The sequence below is a fragment of the Rana temporaria genome, chromosome 13, assembly GCF_905171775.1.
Source record: "Rana temporaria chromosome 13, aRanTem1.1, whole genome shotgun sequence".
In the NCBI taxonomy this organism is placed as follows: domain Eukaryota; kingdom Metazoa; phylum Chordata; class Amphibia; order Anura; family Ranidae; genus Rana; species Rana temporaria.
The window spans coordinates 43,139,329-43,162,575 of record NC_053501.1 but is presented as its reverse complement, the minus strand read 5'-3'; the positions used below and the strand labels follow the sequence as shown (position 1 = coordinate 43,162,575).

General features: G+C 41.8%; 1 protein-coding gene across 1 annotated transcript in view; it reads left to right on the top strand.

Annotated features, from left to right (window-relative positions):
• Positions 1–23,247, top strand: part of LOC120921025 (MAP3K12 binding inhibitory protein 1) — a 55,687-nt gene that overhangs the window by 20,416 nt on the left and 12,024 nt on the right. Inside the window, exons 4-6 of the mRNA XM_040333615.1 lie at positions 13,006–13,102; positions 15,039–15,104; positions 19,751–19,900. Of these exons, the coding sequence (XP_040189549.1) occupies positions 13,006–13,102; positions 15,039–15,104; positions 19,751–19,900 (313 nt within the window). The remainder of the gene's footprint in view (positions 1–13,005; positions 13,103–15,038; positions 15,105–19,750; positions 19,901–23,247) is intronic.

The following is a 23,247-nucleotide window of genomic DNA, read 5'->3' as shown; positions in this document are numbered from 1 at the left end:
GTGTATGTTTTTATGTCAGTATATATGCATGGGGCACATCAACTAAAAGTGCTGGACTATGAAACCCCTTTTGTAAGAAGCATTTCATCCACATAGCCTTCAAGGGACTGTGTCTCCTCAAACCAGCTCTTGACAACCACATCAAGGATGATGCTGGTGGCAAGAGCACCTATCTCTTTCAGTGAAAGAAACCTAGGGAGCAGACTGGAAAGTATCCATGCTTTCATTCTGTTAGGAATCTCTCAGAATTTTAGTCTCAAGTCCAGGAGTTGTACATCTCCCACTTTTGCATACGAGTACCAAGTCTGATAGTAGACTCGCTTGCAACACAGACCTCTACAATGCAAATCTTGGAAGGCAACACCACTAAAACCGAGCCTTAAAAGAACATAGGTAGTTGACCGTGTTCCAATAAAAATACAAATTTTATGATGCCTTCGCAGACATGTTGTACTCTTATCGTTTTCATTTTTGTACAAAATTTAACAAACTTATTTAAAAAATAAATAAATAAAAAATAAACAAATAAAAAATGTAATATATCCATGATTCCATGTAGCCAGTGCTCCCAATAAACGTTAATGGGGCAGCTGATGCATGAGACACTTACACACCTGGGCAAATGCAGCTCTTGCACAGGTGTATGCATAAAGCAGTTTTTAAAAATGAAAAAACATAAAAAAGCCCCCCTGCACCACTTACTACTAGCACATAATGACAGACTTACCTTTTGTAATGTGCCCTCCAGAGCTGAGGTGTCACAGATTCTGCGGGTCCTGGTCGCTTCCAGCTTTACACAGTTTTGCTACTGGGTTCTCTTTTCAGTCACTTAAATTGCCGAGCCCCAGTGATGTAATTTCTACGCACAAGCACAGGGGTCACATCATTGTTTGTGACCCTGATCAGGTACAGTATATGCATGCTGAGCTGCAAATGCATGGCTCACTGTACATTGCAGCTGACAGGCAGGGGAAGCATTTATGACAGAAGAGACTGATGGAGCCTTACTTTTAGAATTTTGGTTAGCTCGACAAAACTTGTTGAAGGAGTCTGGTCGAAAATTGTAGGCCAAACAGCGCCTGCAAGCCTTGGCTGCATGCACTGTTTGGGTATTCTAAAGGCCAACACTAGTGGCTGTCAGAATACAGAATAAATAGCCTGGCATGGGGAATTTGTCCATCTACCCTACATAAGTGGCTAACAAACTAAAGCCTATAGGGGTTGTAAAGGTACATTTTTTTCACCTTAATTCATTAAGGTGAAAAAACTTCCAACTATACTGGCCACCCGTTAGGCCTCGTACACACGACAGAGAAACTCGACGTGCAAAGCCCGTCGAGTTCCTCGACGAGTTCCTTGTTGAACTTGTCGAGAAGCTCGGCAGGCTTGCTTTGCGTACACACGTAACATACCAAAATCTGGTCGTTCTCCGGCGCGATGACGCTCACGACGTATGACGCGACTATAAAGGGGAGGTTTGATTTTGTTGGCGCCACCCTTGGGGCTCCTTTTGCTGATTCCGTGTTTACGCGTGTTAGTAAAAGTTTGGTGAGTGACGATTCGTGCTTTTCAGTCTTTGTGCTTTCAGATTGATCTCTGCCGTTCAGTTTGTACTTGTGTGGGTCGTATCTAGGCAATCGAGACGTGCGGTCAGGTCGTATTGTTTTACATTGCGGTCCTGTCCCCGCGTTTTTCATTGTCAGGGTCGTTCTTCATAGGTCTTGCTGTTCTTCACTGCGGTCTGTTTAGTGCAATTCTGATTTGTCGTTCGTAACTAGCCTTGTAGCCATGTTGCAGGCACCTAGTCGTCGCCGACTTCGTGCTAAGCATCTTCTGTCTATAGGTCTGTTTGTTTATGACCTAGACAATGAGGAGTTCATGAACAGGAGGAGGACACGTTCATGGACCAAGAATTGGTTGCTCCGTAGGAACCAATTCTCTCACATGCCTTTGCTGCGGGAGCTTCAGGAAAATAATCCTGTTGATTACAGGAATTTCCTGAGGATGTCTGATCCCGTCTTTCAGCACCTGTTGGCTTTGGTGTCCCCCTATATTACCAGGCAGGACACCGTTATGCGGGAAGCCATCAGTGCTGAGCAGAGGCTAGTTGCCACCCTCCGTTATCTGGCAACTGGGAGAAGCCTTCAGGACTTAAAGTTCTCCACGGGCATCTCCCCCCAGGCTCTGGGCCTCATCATTCCTGACACCTGCTCTGCCATCATCCAGGTTCTGCAGGAGGAATATATGAGGGTAAGTTTTCTCCTTTAATATCACATTTTATGTCTATAATGTATGCTAATGTCTTGTAGTTATCTCCTCCTTCCCTAATTACCATGTCTGGAATATGCTGTGAATGTCCCCTTTGCCCCCATGCATGATGTAAACTTTGATGCCCCTTTTTTGGCCTACATGCATATTTTCCATCACTTACCTCCCCAGCATGCTATCCTGGGCCCCAACCTACCTAGTCTAGTCACTTCCCAATGTATTGTGTTATATCCATTGTAATGTCCCCCCCCTCCCCTCCAAAATGTGTTGTAAAGTCTATGTTCACCAATATATATTTTTTTTTTTATTTTAATTTTAGGACTCCCAAACTCATCTAGCCCTCCCCTCCAAAATGTGTTGTAAAGTCTATGTTCACCAATATTTAATTTTATTTGATTTTAATTTTAGGACTCCCAAACTCATCTAGCCCTCCCCTCCAAAATGTGTTGTAAAGTCTATGTTCACCAATATTTAATTTTATTTGATTTTAATTTTAGGACTCCCAAACTCATCTAGCCCTCCCCTCCAAAATGTGTTGTAAAGTCTATGTTCACCAATATTTAATTTTCTTTGATTTTAATTTTAGGACTCCCAAACTCATCTAGCCCTCCCCTCCAAAATGTGTTGTAAAGTCTATGTTCACCAATAATCAAAATTAATTTTTTTTAGTACTCCCAAACTCATCTAGCCCTCCCCCAAACTTGGGCATTGGCCCATCAGAGGGGGTGTTTAATGTGTTAATTGGCTAAATATATTTAGATATAATATGCTAGTTCCCAGAAATGTTATAATGCTTATAATGTCTTTGTATAATCTGCTTGCAAGGTTATGTGGCTAATTTTTTCTTTTTTTCTTCCCCAGCTTCCGTCCACACCACAGGAGTGGCAGTCTGTGGCTTTGGACTTCCAGACCCGATGGAACTTCCCCAACTGCGGGGGAGCCATCGACGGGAAGCACGTCCGCATCGTGCCTCCACCCCGTTCAGGATCCCAGTTCTTTAATTATAAGGGGTTCAACAGTATTGTGCTGATGGCGGTGGTGTCAGCACAGTATGAATTCCTTTTTGTGGATGTCGGGATGAATGGACGGGTATCGGATGGGGGAGCCTTCAGGCAGACGGAGTTCGCGCTTCGCCTTCAGGATGATGATCTGTCATTGCCACCGGATGACCAGAATGTAGAAGGCCTGCCATTTGTTTTCCTGGCTGATGAAGCGTTTGCCCTGGGACCCCATCTTATGAGGCCATTCCCTCAGCGCACCCTCACCCCAGAGAGGAGTGTCTTTAATTTCCGGCTGGGCCGAGCACGTAGAGTGGTTGAGAACGCTTTCGGCATCATGGCCAGCCGGTTCCGCCTTTTCCTCACCTCTCTCCACATGGCGGAATATAAGTGGAATACAATTATTTTTGCCTGCTGCATTCTCCACAATTTTTTAAGGAGACAATCTCCAAATTATATGGCCCTGGTTGGGCCCGAGGCACAACATTTGACCCCTGCAGAAACTTTGGCGGGCCTTGAAGCTGGCCACACAGGACTGCCCCCCCAGAGTGCCCGTGAAGTCCGGGACAAATACATGGACTATTTCATGGGTAGGGGGGCAATACCATCTCAATCAAATTTGCCCTAATTGTAGCTTTCTTAAAAATAAATCATAATTTTTTTTCTAAACTTGTTATGTCTTGCTTGTGTTGTTTGGAGTTCTTTACTAAGTGTAACTAAGTGTATTTTCATTATCAACTAGCAAACATTTCCCAGGTGACCCCCAAACCAAACACATAGAAAATTTGACGTATTTTAGGAAAAACACCACACACTTTTTTGATGTTGAAAAGCTCTTTATTTTCTAAATTTTTTTATTTTTATTTATTCATAAATACCCTACAAAATTTTTTGTTATATTTTCTCATACAATATACAATCATTTTTGTGTGTGATTTTTCTCATACAATATACAATCATTTTTGTATTTTTGTGGGTGATTTTTCTCATACAATATACAATCATTTTTGTATTTTTTTGGTTGATTTTTCTCATACAATATACAATCATTTTTGTATTTTTTTGGTTGATTTTTCTCATACAATATACAATCATTTTTGTGGGTGATTTTTCTCATACAATATACAATCATTTTTGTATTTTTGTGGGTGATTTTTCTCATACAATATACAATCATTTTTGTGTGTGATTTTTCTCATACAATATACAATCATTTTTGTATTTTTGTGGGTGATTTTTCTCATACAATATACAATCATTTTTGTGTGTGATTTTTCTCATACAATATACAATCATTTTTGTATTTTTGTGGGTGATTTTTCTCATACAATATACAATCATTTTTGTGGGTGATTTTTCTCATACAATATACAATCATTTTTGTATTTTTTTGGTTGATTTTTCTCATACAATATACAATCATTTTTGTATTTTTTTGGTTGATTTTTCTCATACAATATACAATCATTTTTGTATTTTTTTTGGTTTTTTTTTGATTAAATAAAGTAGAAAATCTGGTTTTATTATTTTTTTGGTTTTTTTTTGATTAAATAAAGTAGAAAATCTGGTTTTATTATTTTTTTGGTTTTTTTTTGATTAAATAAAGTAGAAAATCTGTTTTTTTTTTTTTTTTTTTTTTTTTTTTTTTAAATAAAGTAGAAAATCTGGTTTTATTATTTTTTTGGTTTTTTTTAAATTAAATAAACATTAAAATCTGGTATATAAAAATTTTTTTTGTATTTTTTTTAGATTCAGAGTCTCCCCAAAACATCAAGTAAATTTTTTAATTTATTTTCCACCCTCCTTGTTCTTTCTTTAATTTGTCGGTTGGCCAGATGAATCTCCTCCACCTCTTCTCTGCAGGCCCAGATTTCAGATATAACCATCTGTTTTGTATGCCTGTCCAAGCCACCACCTGATCCTGAAATGTGGGACAAAACCATTTTTTAAAATTAGGCAGGCCTACATCTACATTACCTGAAGCTGGGTTAGTTATATGTTACTTTACCTGATGTGGTGGCAGGCTGCGCATCATCACCATCCCTCGGGGGTGTGGCTTGCTGGACTTCTTGCTCCCGTGTCGAAGCTTCATGACGCCCTACGAGAATGAAGAAAATGGAAACAGGTTTTTTCTAGCTTATAGGCCTGAAAGAGGAATATGATTCACTTTAGACAATTTCTGGGACTATTGATGTTTTGAAAAACCCCTCAGGGCAAAACACAGGATTGAAGGCATTCACAAAGATCCTGACAAATCTTGTAGCTTTGGTCTACTTTTAAACATGTAAGCCAACAAAGTATACACTGGATCACCTCAGCTCTGTGTGAATCCCAAAATGGGTTATTAAAGGGGACAACAATTATGCAAATGAGTCCACATGTGTCACCGACTGCTGAGCAGACTCTCCTTTTACTGTATATTTAATTAATAAAAAAAGTTTGGTGGTTTTAATAGCACATCTACATTATTTTCACGATTGATCTCACCACAATTTTAAAAAAATGTCCTAATTTCTAGGATTTTAAACACAATATTTAGTCGTTCCGAATGGACGTCCAGTTTGACGACAAATTATTGTGCCTAAAAAAATATTACAGTACAACCTGAAATCAAAAACACATGGCGCGGAACAAATCTTACAAAATATATAACAAACTTACTTCTTCTAATCACTCTCCTGATCCTCTTCATTTGTTCCGGCTCCCGTTTTTTAAGGTCACACCACCTTTTCCGGATCTGCTCCTTGGACCTTTTCACCCCAAATTTCTGATGGAGACTCCTCCTCACCTTCTCCATTATTTGGGCCTTGACCTTATTAGGGTACTTATATGGCCCATGCCTCCCATCGTAGTCCTCTGCTTTGAGGATGAGGACCATCTCCACCATTTCCTCAAAGGTCATGTTGGAGGCCTTACACCTGATTCGCCGTGCTGCCATCTTCTCCAACATGTGCTTCCAACAAAAAAAAGATGGAAAAGGGGCGGGGAAAATACGATACCATGAACGTCAGGGGCGGGGAGACGTGCGTAAAGTCCCACATGCGCGTGTATAAAGGGCTACCACGTGAGTAAAAGGGGCGTTCACAGTTTGTGGAAGACGGCGGAGATAACGATCGGGTCAAAGACCGGTATGTAACTACATTTTACATGTTTTTCTTGATTGAATGATTTTGTGGCCTACATCTTAGGTTCAGAAATTACAACATAGCCAGTTTTTAATTTGAAGGTAATGGTCCGCTATAGTGCCGTCGTACGTAAACAACGCTTTGATTATGCATTTTGATCCAACTACTGTTGTGTGGGCAATCTCGGTTCTCATCAGGATGTCTTCTAAAAACAAGTCGCTTTAAACATGATGCAAATGGTCGCTTTTATGTCTTGACCAAACTATATCGGAGTGCTTTTATCTAACTAACGTTTCATACACAAATGAGGATGAGATCTGGCTTATTAGTTCGACACAACTGGTCATCTGTTTCCTAAGAACTGACCCAACATGATCTCTTGCCAATTCCACCTTGTCGTTTTTGCGACGGAAGATAAGGGGCGGGGGGGAAACATCAATTTTTTTTAAGCATGGGCGGATGTCGTGTGCGGAGTGTATATAAGGCTCGAACACATGTAGCGTCCATACGACCGGGTTGCGTAAGAAAGACGTTTGAACGACAAGCGTGTAGGTATGCTTCGAACTTGGGACAGCAGTGGCATATTCAGGAAAGACAGACATTTAAAGGAGCACTAAGCCAAAATTGTTTGGGGCAGAAATAACTAACTTTACATTATATCAGTATTGATTTCATGTCCTCATTGTCCCTTTTTGCTTTTAAGCAGCTGTAATCATTTGCATAAATCATCACTTCCTGGTTCTGCTCCCTCTCAAATTTATCAGGGGAGCTTGTCACTGTGGTCTAAGCTGTGTGTTTAAAAATCAACCAAAACAATGCTAATAATTTTTGACAATAAAAATATGCCCTGCTTTTATTTTTTTTTGGTTCTGTGTGTCTCTTTACTTCACAGAAACAATAACTAAATTTAAAACCAAAAGTGAAACTAGAGGCACATTATATGTATGCACTTGTATGTCTCTAGACACTGTAAACAGTAATTTCCTCAAAAAATATAGTTATCCATTAGTGACCCTTTAAGGGCTAGCTTGTGAGAAAGAGTAATTGACTTTCTAGATTGTGTAGTGACATTATTTTTTTATCCTTGGTTTTGGACAGGAAAAGATGAATCGCTTTAACCAACCCGACTTCTTGGAGATCTTTATTGATAGGTGGCAAGAACTTCCTGTTCTGTGGGCCACCAAAGACCCCATCTCTCGAAATAGAGAATTGCGGAAAACTGCACTGGAGAGCCTGCTCCCACTTGTGCGGAGACAGGTGGGGTTTGATGTGACAACTGACCAGTTGGAGGTCAAAATTGGGACCTTGAGAGGCACCTACAGGAAGGCACGCAACAAGGTCTTGGCTTCGATGAGGTCTGGAGCTGGAGCAGGGCGGGTATTTCAACCCAAGTTGTGGTACTACAGCAAACTGAGCTTCCTGGATGAACACCTGGAGGTTAGGGAGTCACTTTCTAGCCTTCGCCCCAGAAGCCACAGAAGCTCCAGCCTTCCCTCCAGCCAACCTGCTGCTCCCTCTGCAGAAGAACCCTCTCAGCAGCCTTCCATCCTGGATGAAGATCCAGATTTGCCCAGCTGGAGCCAGGTATATAGTACTTTCAATGTGCAAATATGTGGTGTTCAAATGTTGTTAAAGAGATGTAAATTAAGATATTAAAGGTAAAAAAAATTTAAATCTAAAAGTGTTATTCCTAAAATTTGTCAGTATTGGCCATGAATTTTTGTGGTGTGATTGACCATAAAACATGGGTCAGAATGATTGGCTTAGCTAAGTCGTGACCAAAAAAAATGCTACAGTCAGGAGCTTAAATAAATAAACCAAAAATTTTAAAAAATAGTAAAACTTTACTTTTTTCCCATACACAGGACGAGACCAGGCAGCAGGAGGATCAGGAAAATGCCAGGCAGGAGGAGGACAGGGTGAGTGGCTTGGAGGAGGCTGCAGGCCCAAGTATCTTGGACGTGTTGGCAGGCCCAAGTAGCAGTAACGTGGTGGCAGGCCCAAGTGGAGCGGATGAGGTGGCAGGCCCAAGTGGGTTGCAGGAGGTTGCTGGGCCAAGCACGAGATGCCAGGTGTCTCCTCTTCATCTGCGTCCGAGAAGGCAGGTGAGGGATACAAGGGTGCGTGACGCCTCACTAGCCCTCATTCGGGATGCCCATGCAACCCTGCAACAGCCTCCCACTGCTCAGGAGGGATTTGTCACAGTTGTTTTGGCCAAAATGTCAGAAATGACATTAGACCAACGCCTCCTCTTTGAGGGCCTCCTCATCACCCTGGCAAATCAGGGGGTGAGGGGTCTTCTCACAGAGGACACTGTGATTTGCCGCCATCCCCATCCTCACACACCACATAACTCACAACCTCCCCCACCTTCTTCTTCTTCTCATGCTCCTTCTCAAGCTCCCCCACCTTCTTCTTCTTCTTCTTCTTTTTCTCATGCTCCTTCTCAAGCTCCCCCACCTTCTTCTTCTTCTCATGCTCCTTCTCAAGCTCCCCCACCTTCTTCTTCTTCTTCTCCTGCTCCTTCTCAAGCTCCCCCACCTTCTTCTTCTTCTTCTTCTTCTTTTTCTCATGCTCCTTCTCAAGCTCCCCCACCTTCTTCTTCTTCTCATGCTCCTTCTCAAGCTCCCCCACCTTCTTCTTCTTCTTCTCCTGCTCCTTCTCAAGCTCCCCCACCTTCTTCTTCTTCTTCTCCTGCTCCTTCTGAACATTCTTCTTCCTCTTCTTCTCCTGCTCCATCTGAACATTCTTCTTCCTCTTCTTCTCCTGCTCCATCTGAACATTCTTCTTCCTCTTCTTCTCCTGCTCCATCTGAACATTCTGCTTCCTCTTCTTCTTCTACTACTCCTCCTCCTTCTACTGCTCCTCCTCCTTCTACTCCTCCTCCTTCTACTGCTCCTCCTCCTTCTACTGCTCCTCCTCCTTCTACTGCTCCTCCTTCTACTGCTCCTCCTCCTTCTACTCCTCCTCCTTCTACTCCTCCTCCTTCTACTGCTCCTCCTCCTTCTACTGCTCCTCCTCCTTCTACTGCTCCTCCTCCTTCTACTCCTCCTCCTTCTACTGCTCCTCCTCCTTCTACTCCTCCTTCTACTGCTCCTCCTCCTTCTACTGCTCCTCCTTCTCCTCCACCTCCTCCTCCACCACCGTCGGCTACTCATCCTCCACCACCTTCGTCTACTCCTCCTCCTGGCATGAGTACTACCCCTGTGGCACCACCTCCAGCCAGGCATAAGAGGAAGGCTGCTGAGAAGGCTGCAGAGAAGGTGAAAGAGCAGGCTGCAGGGAAGCCACCAAGGAAGGCCTTGAAGAAATCAAGAAAGTGACTCCCTTACTTCCATGTGGTGTACCAGAGTTCAGGCTGCTGTAGTACCACAACCTGGTGACATCTGCCTGCCCTGCTCCAGTTTCTGACCTCGGGGAGTCCAAGACCTTGATGCGTGACTTCCTGAATGAACCTCTCAAGTCCCCATTTTGGCCTCCAACTGATCACCAGTCACATCAGGCCACACCTGGCTGTGCACAAATGGCAGCAAGCTCTCCAGTGCTGACTTTTGCATATCAAATTTTTTTTTATTACCAAAATAAATGGTACATTTTTTTTTTACTGTTCATACTTGTCCTTGTATTTTTTTACATTTCAATTTTGCAAGTGAGAAGGCAGGTTCTTATTTTGTAAAAATTGGATATAAGGTGTAATTTGAAAGGGACACATGAGATAAGACAAAGCAATAAGGTTTCTATGGGGGGAACTTGACATTACAAAAAATAAAAGGATTAGCATTTTCTAAAAATTTAGAAATAAGGTGATTAAAAGCAGGATTTAAAACACACGACCAAAATAAGGTGACAATAAAAAAAAAAAAAAATATTGAGTCCAGTAAGAAAAAGGTTCCACCTAATTTTAAGGAACTCTGTGTGAATATCGTAAAAAAAAAATTAGTATATTGCAGTTTTGTGCCCTTAGGAAAAATTGTGTAAAGCGCTGCAAATAAACGATTAAATAATGTTGGAAGCGACACGAATGTGCTATCTCCAATCCAAACGCTAGTTTTACCTATGTTGGTCTCCAGTGTCAAGTTTTTGACAAGTTTCTTAGCATACACACGACCGAGTTTCTCGTTTAAAAAACAGCCCGATGAAGAACTCGTCGAGCCAAAATCCACTGCCATCGAGAAAATAGAGAACCTGCTCTCTATTTGCTCGACGAGTTCCTCGGCGGCTCCATCGGGCCAAAAATGTACACACGACCGAGTTTCTCGACAGAATCCGGCTCTTCACCGAGATTCTCGACGAATTCTGCCGAGAAACTCTGTCGTGTGTACGAGGCCTTATACTTACCTGACCCCTTCGAAAGTCCCGCACTCGACCCCAACATCCTCTTCGCCCCTCTGCCTGGCCGTTGATTGGCTAGAGCAGATGGATTGAAAGCATTGCAGCCAATGACTCGACATGCGCAGGGGAGGGTCCGAGTGATACAGTGAGCGGCTATGGCCACTCGCTGTATCACCGGAGCGCGCCAGCAAGGACTCCACACAATGCAAGGAAGCTCGCATGAATGTGTGGAGTTCTTGCGGGGAGGACCAGAGACAGCCGCCGAGGGACCCCAGAAGATGCGGATCGGGGCCACTCTGTGCAAAACGAGCTGCACAGTGGAGCGGAGTAGTAGTTGTTTGTTACTTAAAAAAATAAAATAAAATTCTTTACAATCCCTTAAGGCCCCTTTCACACTACTGCGACTTTACTGTGATTTTGTCGCAATTCGCGGACGCGATTTCAGGTAATGCCTGCGTAAGTGCCATTAAAATCAGACCAAAGTAGTGCAGGGACTACTTTGAAGTCGTACTAATATGAATGGTTGTCATTGGAAATTGTGGGAAACGGCTTGTCATGCTACTTTGCCATCACAAATCGTGGAACAAGTTGTATAAGTGTAAAAGGGGCCTTAGGCAGGCCATACACAGTGTGAATTTTTTTTCCCCTGCAACCACGACCGTGCTGACAGCAGAAGCCTTCCCGCCAAGTAATTGTCTGCTCCCGACAGTGATTTATCATTAGCTGCTATAGCAGAAGCTAGTGATCGTAGTAGAATCCGGCAGGCTGGTTGTACCCAAGTTGATCGATCAACTTGTTACATTCAGCGTGCCCATTAATGCTTCCAATCTGTCGCTTGTAGCAAAACGCCTGTCACTTAAAGGACATGAGCTACTTTTCAGGCAGAATTTTGCTTTTTTTTCCCTGTAGACTTCAATGAAAACACCTGAAAAGCACGACATGAGCTTTTTTTCACTTGAATGGGCTACCCAAAACCTTTTTTGGAGCGCAGTGCTGTACGTTTTGGGGCACCTTTAACAATTATTGGCACTGCAACTCGCATTTTATGCATGTTTTTTTGTTGCGCTTTATGGAAGCGCCACGTCTGAATGGAGCTTGTTAAGTAAATTTATGTAAAATGTATGGCAAAAGTACATGCATTCCACTTAATGTATGGAAGACTGATTTCCCTTATTGTAGGGGACTATAGGTGCTGTGGTTTTGCTAAGCTATGGTTCTGTTCTGATTTATATAAATAAAATAAAAGATTTCTTTGTTTCCAGCCTGGAGGAGAGCTGTGAGGTCTTATTGACCCCGCATCTCTCCATAAAGAGGACCCGTCATGCACCATTCCTATTACAAGGGATGTTTACATTCCTTGTAATGGGAATAAAAGTGATCAAAAAAAAAAGTAAAAGAGAAAGTGTAAAAATAAAATTAAAGCAAAATAAACAATACATTTAAAAAAAAAAATTCCTGTCCCCAGTAGCTCACGCTCAGAAGCGAACGCATGCACAAGTCCCACCCACATATGTAAACGCTGATCAAACCACACATGTGAGGTATCGCCGCGTGCGAGTGCCAGCAAAAATTCTAGCACTAGACCTCCTCTGTAACTCTAAACTGGTAACCTGTAAAAATGTAAAGTGTCACCTATGGAGATTTTTAAGTACTGAAGTTTGGCACCATTTCACGTGTGCCCAATTTTAAAGCGTCACATGTTGTTGGGTATCTATTTACTCTGTGTAACATCATCTTTCACATTATACAAAAAAATTGAGCTAACTTTACTGTTTTTTTTAATTTTTTAATTCGTGAAACAAGCGTTTAAAAAATTGTTGCGTGAATACCGTGTGAGATAAAAAGTTGTAACGGCCGCCATTTTATTTCCAAGGGTGTCTGCTAAAAAATATATATAGGGATTCTAAGTAATTTTCTAGCAAAAAAAAATATTTTTACATAGAGGAGTGCCCGGTATGGAATTGGTTAAGAAGATGCAAACTTTTTATCTAGATGTTTAAATTCGGACAAGCATTTTGTATGGTAATGTTTAGCTCTCTTTCACAGAGAAATATGTCCGTTTATATTTTTTCCTTGAAAGTGAGTCTGCCTTGAGATGCTGTTATGTTGCTGTCTCCACAATACTCTTTACGGCTCTTCTCCACTTTAGCTTTCAGAATGTCATTGTGAGTGTCCGAAATCAAAGCCAAGTTTCTAAAGTAGATGGCTGCATGCATGCTGTGTGGGATTCTTAACACAGTTGATTCCAGCTCCCCGCTCACTTTTTTTTTTCCTCCCTGTAGATTGACAGAAGGATATTGGCATTCATGGAGAGAAAGCAAGCAGAGATCAATGAAAACAACGTCCGGGAGTTCTGCAACGTTATTGATTGTAATCAAGGTAAATGCTCCTACAGTCAGTCCATTTCCCAGTGATCTCAGTCAGAGATATGACTCAAAATGCCTGCTCTCTGTCTGATTCATGGCTTTTTACAGCTAGCAGCTCACTTCAATTCATCCAGCAGAAAAGAGCGAGATGAAATTGCAGCACAAACACCAACTTACTTTCATTTTTGTTGCATATAAAACCATAAATGCAGTAATACCTGACAATTGTTGCATGTTGATTTGTAAACTGCAACTGGCATCCTGTCGCCTAAAAAAATAAAATAATAATAATCTATATGTCAATTTGTGTGACATACTGTATAGACTTTATAAAACTGGGATATGTGTTTCTAAATTTGTTGTGTACTTTTAATTTTAGTTGTTTTAAAGTAGTTACCAGTGTTTTGTCCTTTTTCACTTAACCACTTAAGGACCGCTTAACGCCGATATACGTCGGCAGAATGGCACGGCTGGGCACAATCACGTACCTGTACGTGATTGTTAAATGCCCCGCCGTGGGTCACGGGACCCGCGGACCCGATCACCGCCGGTGTCCCGCAATCGGTCACAGGAGCTGAAGAACGGGGAGAGGTTTGTGTTAACACACCTTCCCTGTCCTTCACAGTGGCGCTGTCATTGATCGTCTGTTCCCTGATATAGGGAAAGGCGATCAACGACGTCACACGGCCAGCCCCCTCCCCCTACAGTTAGAAACACATATGAGGTCACGCGTAACCCCTTCAGCGCCCCGTAGTGGTTAACTCCCAAACTGCAATTGTCATTTTCACAGCAAACAATGCATTTTTATAGCACTGCTCGCTGTGAAAATGACAATGGTCCCAGAAATGTGTCAAAATTGTCCCATGTGTCCCGCATAATGTCGCAGTCATGACAAAAATCGCTGATCGCCGCCATTAGTAGTAAGAAAATATTTATTAATAAAAATGCAATAAAACTATCCCCTCTTTTGTAAACGCTATAAATTTTGCGCAAACCAATCGATAAACGATTATTGCGTTTTTTTTTTTTACCAAAAATTGGGTAGAAGAATACGTATCGGCCTAAACTGAGGAAGAAAAACGTTTTTTTATATATTTTTGGGGGATATTTATTATAGCAAAAAGTAAAAAATATTACATTTTTTTTCAAAATTGTCGCTCTATTTTTGTTTATAGCGCAAAAAATAAAAATCGCCGAGGTGATCAAATACCACCAAAAGAAAGCTCTATTTGTGGGAAAAAAAGGACGCCGATTTTGTTTGGGAGTAACATTGCACAACCGCACAATTGTCAGTCAAAACGACGCAGTCCTGAATCGCAAAAAGGGGCCTGGTCCTTTACCTGCATATTGGCCCGGGTCTTAAGTGGTTAAAGAGGTGCGTCTTAGAATCCATATATTTTATTTCAAACACGAGCACCTTACCCAGAGGTTTTATATATACCCTAAAGTTTTCTGGAGCATGGGTTGCTTTATAATTTGGAGCACCAAGGGTATGACTAGACTCATTTTAGATCAATTGGTTGATTTAAAAGCTGATTTTAAAAATGTCATCTTCTATTAAACCTGAGTTCTAGGCATGAAAACATGTATTAAAATGTTTTTTACTAGCCACAAAGGATATAAATCTGCTTTTGTATGCATCATTTGCCTTTACAAGCTCGGATATTACTATATGGGTGGTGATATCACCTTTCACAAGAAGGGAGAACAGCAGTGATTGGTCTGTGTGTTATAAGAAGCGGCTGTAAATAGGCAGCTTTTAGACCTAATTTACACTTTCTTTGCTGTCTGAAGAGCAATCTGTGTTGATCACTTTTCAGAGAGCGTTTGACAGGCAGTTAGGAGGCGTCGTATCGCCTCCTCACCACCGGTCAAAATGTACATTGCAATATATTATTTCATTGCCATATTATGTATTCTGCAACTACTTTGTTCTTTAACTTTTGCAGAAAACAGTTGTGCCAGAACGGATTCTGTTTTTACCCCATTTCCTGGATTCAAGAGCCACATAAAAGGTGAAGTATGAAAGGGCTCTAGGAACTTCAGGGCAAATTTTATATATAATATTTTATTTAACTTCACTCAGATTACTGCTGATTACTGTACAAATCATTGATGCCATTTACTACAGGTAGTGCTTTCCTTTTGCACTGTGACTGACCACTCATTTCTCATACAATGAAGCTTCTTGTTGCTCACCCACCCTTTCTTCCACCTGTCCATTCACAAAACACCTTGAAGTCTGTTCACAGAATACATGGCATACAACAGAGAAGGGAGAGTGGAGGGGTGAGCAAATGATAGGATTTCCACTTGTCTATTCACAGAATGCTTTTCATTCTGTTAACAGAATACAGGGTATACAGGTAGGGAGCGGGTGAACAGATAACAAATAGTGTATACAATTCCTACACAAGTCATGTTGTGATTGAATAAAAATTGCCTTTCCTTTTCAATCTGCAGCTCTGTAATCGTCTGAAATGCAATGCAATATGGCTACCTGGAGGTGTTCTGTACACAGAATTTGTACAGAACGCCCCCTAATTTCCTGCTTGTGTGATTGGCTCACTGATTTTCCCAGAAGTCTGCCCTAGGATGCAAATCAGATTTCAGGCATCCCCTGCAACAAAAAAAAATTTTTTAGTTGAAATACTCCGTACAGGAAATCGCATCTAACAGGATGCAGACCCTGTAATTTTCCTCATTAAAGCTTTGCTGGTGAAGCAGCTGGTTGATAATGAAGAAACTACTCCCATTAGACTCACTCCTGGGCACAGACAGGGATTTCTTTAGAATAACAAAATGTAGGAATCTGCAACAAAGTTTGTCAAAATCCGTTTAATGTACATCACCCAGAGGGGAAAAAATTAATTCTCAATTCTTTAATTCATTCCCTGCATTAAAGCGTAACAATACTCACCTAGGATCCAGCAATGTGGCATCCCCAAGCTCCCCGCCCAGCCGCTGACATCTTTTTGGGTCTCGATCTCCAATCGAGATTGACTGGCCAGGCATGATATCCCTCCTGCCCATGCGTGGAAGCTCAGTCAGATTTGTTGTTGTCAAATTTGGTGGACAGGCAGCTAATTGACTTTAATGCAGAAGAGACAAAGCATGTCTCTTCTGCATTAAAATTTCTGCCTGTTCGTCCATTTTAAAACTTGGGACTAAAGTTCCACTTGAAGGTAAAAAACCTGAGTGCAGCTTCCAGCAAGCTATCACCCCCCCCCCCCCCATACCTACCTGAGCCCAAGCGAGTGCCAAAGAAAGTGGCTTGCTATGGTGGACACTTGGCAGGGGGTGGGAGGGTGGGGTAGCCAGGAGCGCGCTTTGGATAACCTCAGAAGAGAATTGGGGCTGCTCTGTGCAAAACCATGCCACAGAGCTGGTAAGTATAGCATGTTCTTAATTAAAAAATATTTTTTTAAGAGTTATCCCTTTAATCCTGCAAGACTCGCTGCAGTGCTGAGCACACACGCAATTTTGAAGGTACAGGGTTTGGGAAATCTACACTCTGTGTGTTTTTTCACTAGCTATTGCTGTTTGGCTTTATTCAGCCTAATGGTATTATAGCATTTACCTATTTATATCTAGTGGTCTTTTTGTCACATCACTACTGGAAATTAGTTTCTTGCTAGTGACAAAGTCCTATTATGACTCCCGCGGTGTTCCCCCCGGTCGCCATCTTCCAACAAACGAAGGCGATTGTTTGCTGTTGCCTGATACCTCAGAGACACAGCCCAAGGAACTCGGTCTGCACCTGGATTATTTTGATTCCTTAATACCAGACACACTGAACCCCCTTAGACCATACCCATTCTGTGAATACCAGGTGGGGGAAGATCCTCACTTGGCATCGACTGATAATAGGCGCTTAGGAGTGGGAACACAAACGAGGGAAACATTTGTGGAGAAGTTTAAAGCAGGGTTGGGTTATTAAAAAAACATCCCAAGCTTTGAACATCTCACGGAGCACTGTTTAATCTATCATCTGAAAATGGAAAGAGTATGGCACAACTGCAAACCTACCAAGACATGGCCGTCCACCTAAACTGACAGGCTGGTTAAGGAGAGCATTAATCGGAGAAGCAGCCAAAAGGCCCATGGTAACTCTGGAATGAACTGCACAGATTCACTGCTAAGGTGTGAGAATCCGTCCACAGGACAATTATTAGTCGTGCACTCCACAAATCTGGTCTTTATGGAAGAGTGGCAAGAAAAAAGTTGTTGTTCAAAGAAAGTCATAATAAGTCCTGTTTGCATTTTGCAAGAAGGCATGTGGGATATGGAAGAAGGTGCTGTGGTCAGATGAGCCCAAAATTGAACTTTGTGGCCTAAAAGCAAAACGCTGTGTGGCGGGAAACTAACGCTGCTTATCACCCTGAATACACCATCCCCACTTTGAAACATGGTGGTGGCAGCATCGTGTTATGGGAAAGCTTTTTTTCAGCAGAGACAGGGAAGCTGGTCAAAGTCGATGGGAAGATGCATGGAGCCAAATACAGGGCAATCTTATAAGAGAATCTGCAAAAGACTTGAGACTGGGGTGGAGGTTCACCTTCCAGCAGGACAACGATCCTAAACATATAGCCAGAGATGCAATGGAATAGTTTGGATAAAAGCATATTCATGTGTTGGAATGGCCCAGTCAAAGCCCAGACCTAAATCCAATTGAGAATCTGTTGCAAAACTTGAGCTGTTCAGACGCGCTATCCAATCTGACAGAGTTTGAGCTATTTTGCAAAGAAGAATTGGCAAAAATGTCACTCTCTCTAGATTTGCAAAGCTGGTAGAGATATCCCCAAAAAGACTTGTAGCTTTAATTGCATTGAAAGATGATTCTACAAAGTATTGACTCAGGGGGGCTGAATATAAATATACGCCACACTTTTCACATTTAATTTGGAAAACCATTTATCATTTTCCTTCCACTTCACAATTATGTGCTACTTTTGTGTTGGTCCATCACACAAAATCCCAATAAAATGAATTTATGTTTTTGATTAGAACATGATAAAATGATGGCCACAGGACAGGCCTGAAGACTCCACACATTCTGCTATCTTCACTTCTAAGCAGCCCATGGATCCGGGACGAGGACTACAGCATGTTACAGATGAGCCTTCTTTCCTTACCTTCTTGTAAGTGTGTTTTACACCTGAAGTCCCTGTGTCAACCAGAACAGTTTGTTGGATTCTGTCTCAAAATGGCCTCCATGGTCGAATCAGTGCCCATAAGCCAGCACTAAACAAAAGACAATTGGCATTTGCCAAGGGACACAGCCTGCTAAAAGGATGGACTCTGGAAAAGTGGCAGAAGGTGGATTTTTCAGATGAATCTTCTGTTGAATTACACCACAGTCGCCGCAAATATTGCAGGAGACCTACTGGAACCCGCATGGAGCGGAGATTTACCCAGAAAACAGTGAAGTTTGGTGGAGGCAAAATCATGGTCTGGGGTTACATCCAGTATGGGGGTGTGCGGGGGATCTGCAGGGTGGAAGGCAACATCAATAGTCTAAAATACCAAGAAATCTTAGCTACCTCTTATATTCCCAACCATAAAAAAGGCCAAATTTTGCAGCAGGATGGTGCTCCATCGCATACGTCCATCTCCACATCAAAGTTCCTTAAGGCAAAGAAGATCAAGATGCTCCAGGATTGGCCAGCCCAGTCACCAGACATGAACATCATTGAGCATATGTGGTGTAGGATGAAAGAGGAAGCATGGAAGACGAAACCAAAGAATATTGATGAACTCTGGGAGGCATGCAAGACTGTTTTCTTTGCTATTCCTGATGACTTCATCAATAAATTGTATGAATCCCTGCCAAACCGCATGGATGCTGTCCTTCAAGCTCATGGAAGTCATACAACATATTACATTTGGATCTCACAGCACCACTACTTAATTTGCTGACATATTTTTGGATTTTCAGTAAAGTTGTTCAATTTCTGTATAGGCGACAAAACTTTTGTCTTGCCAAAATTTGACCTTTCTGTCTTAATTAAATGATAAATCTTTTTTCAGTGAAACTAATTTATTTCAGTGCATTAAACATTTGGGAGGGCTTTAGCTTTTCATATGAGCTATTTCTAACACCAATTGATTAATTAAAAGTCGGGTTAATAGCAGGAGTTTCTACAAAATAGAGAAGCGACAAGACTTTTGTCAGGGACTGTATTGTTACCAATGGTTTGTTTGGTGACTGTGGTCCCAACTTGAGATCATTCACAAGCTCCTCATGTGTAGTTCTGGGCTGATCCCTCAGTTGTTCCGTGATCATCCCTGCTCCGTGAGGAAAAATCTTACATGGAGCTCCAGACCGAGGACAATTGATGGTTGATTTTGTATTTCTTCCATTTGTGAATAATTGCCACTGCACAGAGCAGGTAAGTAGAACATGTTTTTTATTTTAGGAGAAAAAATAATAACTTTACAACTGCATTTAAATGCTTCTAGAAGCCGACACAAGAATGCTATTTAGCATTTTTCACCCAGCAATTTTTTTTTTTTTGAGAGCTTATGAAAAATGCACGTAGCCTAAATTTTCCACTAACCATGTTTTGTTATTAAAAATATTGCTTATTGATGTTAAAGATGAACAACAACAATGGAATATAACTAATAAATTATAACTAAATTTGTGTCTTTGATTCAGTTTCTAAGGTTGTTAATGCCTATGGGCCCCAGACTAGAAGCAGTGGCTCATCTTCTAACACAAGAATGCATTCTCTCCAACGGGATTGTGAAAATCAGGCTGTAGAAGAGAGACTACTCAACATTGAATCCCACTTGCAGCTAAAGCCAGGTAGTGCTTCTTATACATTCTAGATAATTGCTGTTTCAGTACACATAAAAATGCGTTTTGTTTTTTTTCTCACTGCTGTTCATCATTCAGACTGTTGAAAACCATCAAGTATTTATGTATTACACATGATATAGTTTACACTGGCAATGGTAACATTTAATGTCAAACATAGACATACATAAAATACTCCTATTATACAACTATTTTTATTTATAATCTTTTTTTTTTAATATTCCTTCTCAGGGCTAAAACTTGTATGTGATAACTAGAACTAATTTTTGTCATGGAAACACTATTGACAAAAATGCAGCTGACCTGTGTCTGATTAATTTCTAGATAGTGAGTGTTTATAACTGTTTAAAGGGGTTGTAAAGGTTCATTTTTTATTTTCTAAATAGGTTACTTTAAGCTAGTGCATTGTTAGTTCACTTACCAAATTTTCCGGCGTATAAGACGACTTTCTGGATGCAAAAAAATGCATCCAAAGTCAGGGGTCGTCTTATACGCCGGTGACAGTCTCCGTGCTGCGAGCGTCAATGATTTAAAAGCCGTTCCTTCTCCTCAGAGTGTCCTGTGATAGGCGGAACACAAATCTTCCCAGCAGCGCCTCTGTTCTGTGTTCCTCCTATCACAGATGCCTTCTCATCCTCGGACAAGATGAGAAGACATCCGTGATAGGCGGAACACAGAACAGGGAAAATGTGTGTTCGGCCTATCACAGGACAGTCTGAGGAGAAGGCGCGGCTTTCAAATCATTGACGCTCGTAGCACGGAGACTGCAAATCGATTCTGAAAAAAAGTGAGTGATTGCACTGTTCGCACAGTGAGGGGCAAGTGATGGCACAGTGAGGTATGTAATGTAATGTTATGTAATAGCACAGTGAGATTTGAAAAAGCCTGTTTCTGTCAGCGGTTGTTCTGGCTACCCCTCAGCTTCCAGAAAGACTAGTAAGAAGGGGGTAGTCTTATACAGTGAGTATATCCCAAAACCAACATTTTTTCTGGAAAATTAGGGGGTCGTCTTATACGCCCAGTCGTCTTATACGCCGGAAAATACGGTACCTTTTCCTTCAATTTCCCTTCTAAATGTTTTTTTTCCTTTGTTTTCTTTGTATGAATTTCTCACTTCCTGTTCTTCCTCAGTAAGCTGTTCTAAATGACTTTCCACCGCTCGGATGATGGTGGAAAGCTTACTGAGGAGGAACAGGAAGTGAGAGATTCAAACAAAGAAAAAAAAACATTTAGAAGGGAAATCTAAGGAAGAGGTAAGTGAACCAACAATGCACTAGCTTAAAGGAACCTATTTAGATAATAATAGACAAACCTTTACAACCCCTTTAATGGAGAACCTATTTTTTTTTTTTTATTATTATTTAATTTTATTTTATATGGAAACGGCTTTTTCCCTGTTAAAAAAAATCTGGAAACGGCTAGTAATGTCTTGCGAGTTATTAGTTTTACATTTTAAAAATAAAAAAGCATCTGTTGTGGTGATTATTATTATTATTTTTTTTTTTTATGTATAGCATGTTATATATGCACATGGGAGGAAGCCATATTGACTCATGATATACTCCTGCTTCTGTTTCCTGTTTTTCAGTTTACAAAGTGACTATAATTTTACAGCTTGTTCTCACAACACAAGTCTCATTTTGTTAAAATGCAAATCTATGTATTTAAGGTGGTTGTAAATGTAGATGGTTTTTCACCTTCATGCATTCTATGCATTAAGGTAAATAAAACTTCTGTGCGCAACTGTCCCCCAGCCCCACCTGAACCTGATCTTAATCCAGCCTGTGCCTGAGAGCAGCGGCTTTCTCTGTGTGCTCTCTCCCTCCTCACAGGTTAGAATGGTAACAGCAAGAGCCTTTGATTTCTGTTGCCACTGCTGTCAATCAAATCCTGTGACAAGGGGGCAGAGACTAGCCGCACTGTCTGTCAATGGACGCAGACAGCTTGGCTCAGGATTGAGCCCACAGGTGTGCCACAATAGGGAATGACTTCCTATGGTGGTACACCAAGAAGAGGAGGAGCTAGGAGGACCAGTAGGGGACCTGAGAAGTGAGAGATTGGGGCTGCTCTGTACAAAACCATTGCACAGAGCCGGCAAGTATAACATGATTGTAAACTTTTTTTTTTTTTTTTTGAATAGCAGACCTGTTATCTGTGCAATGGTTTTGTACTGAGCAGCCCCAATCCTGCTCTTCTTGCTGTCCCTATTGTGGCACACCTGAGGGCTCAATCCCGAGCGGAGCTATCTGCGTCCATTGGCGAAGAGTATGGCTCGTCTCCGCCCCCTTGTCACAAGATTTGATTGACAGCAGCAATCGATCCCAAGCTGAGCTGTCTGCATCCATTGACATAGACCATGAGTGCTCAATCTGTGACCCTCCAGCTATTGCAGAACTACAAGTCCCATCATGCCTCTGCCTTTGGGAGTCATGCTTGTAACCGTCAGCCTTGCAATGCCTCATGGGACTTGTAGTTCTGCAACATCTGGAGTGCCACAGGTTGAGCTCCAATGACATGGCCCCACCCCCTCATAAGATTTGATTGAAAGCCGCCGAAGCCAATGGCTCCCACTGCAATCAATCTGACCTGCGAGGAGGGGGAGAACGTGCAGTAAACTTCTTTTTTTTTAATTTTATTTATATATATATATATATATATATATATATATATATATATATATATATATATATATATATATATATATATATATATATCACTTTAAAAGCAGAACTTGGAAGGAGCTGCGGTGGCTCAACGCGATTGGCACTGCGCTGACAAGCCATTCACCTCTGCAGCTAGAGGTTCGGATCCCGGTCTCGGCTACATGTGAATTGAGTTTGGTGGTCTCAGCCCGGCTCCCGGTGGGTGTGCTATGCAAGGTAAGCCTGCGCTTAGTACGCCCACCCCCCTCCCACAAAAACCACCACACCTACACCCGCACTCTAAATTGGGTTAACACACGCACTTTGACCACGCGGTCTCTAAAGAGAGGCGAAGGACTAATGGGGCTGGTTGAGCGGGCTAATCCTCTCACTCCCTTATAGGGAGTCCCTCTGCCCCGTTGGGCTTCAAAGCGGAGCAGGTAGGGCGGGCTGTGTGGAGGACCCCCTCACACACCCGCCATCGCCACCCGGGGCATGGAGAAAGGTGGCAGATTGCCTCTGGGGGAGGCCTGCCTACTCCCAACTCCTGCAGTCCGGCTCCTCTCTCGAGTACATGCACAAAATACACTTAAAAAAAAAAAAAAAGCAGAACTTGGTTCCCCTGTGTATGGGTGAGCTATTTGTCATAATGTGGAGATATGCACAGCATACTTGCTCATTATGGCATGCTTT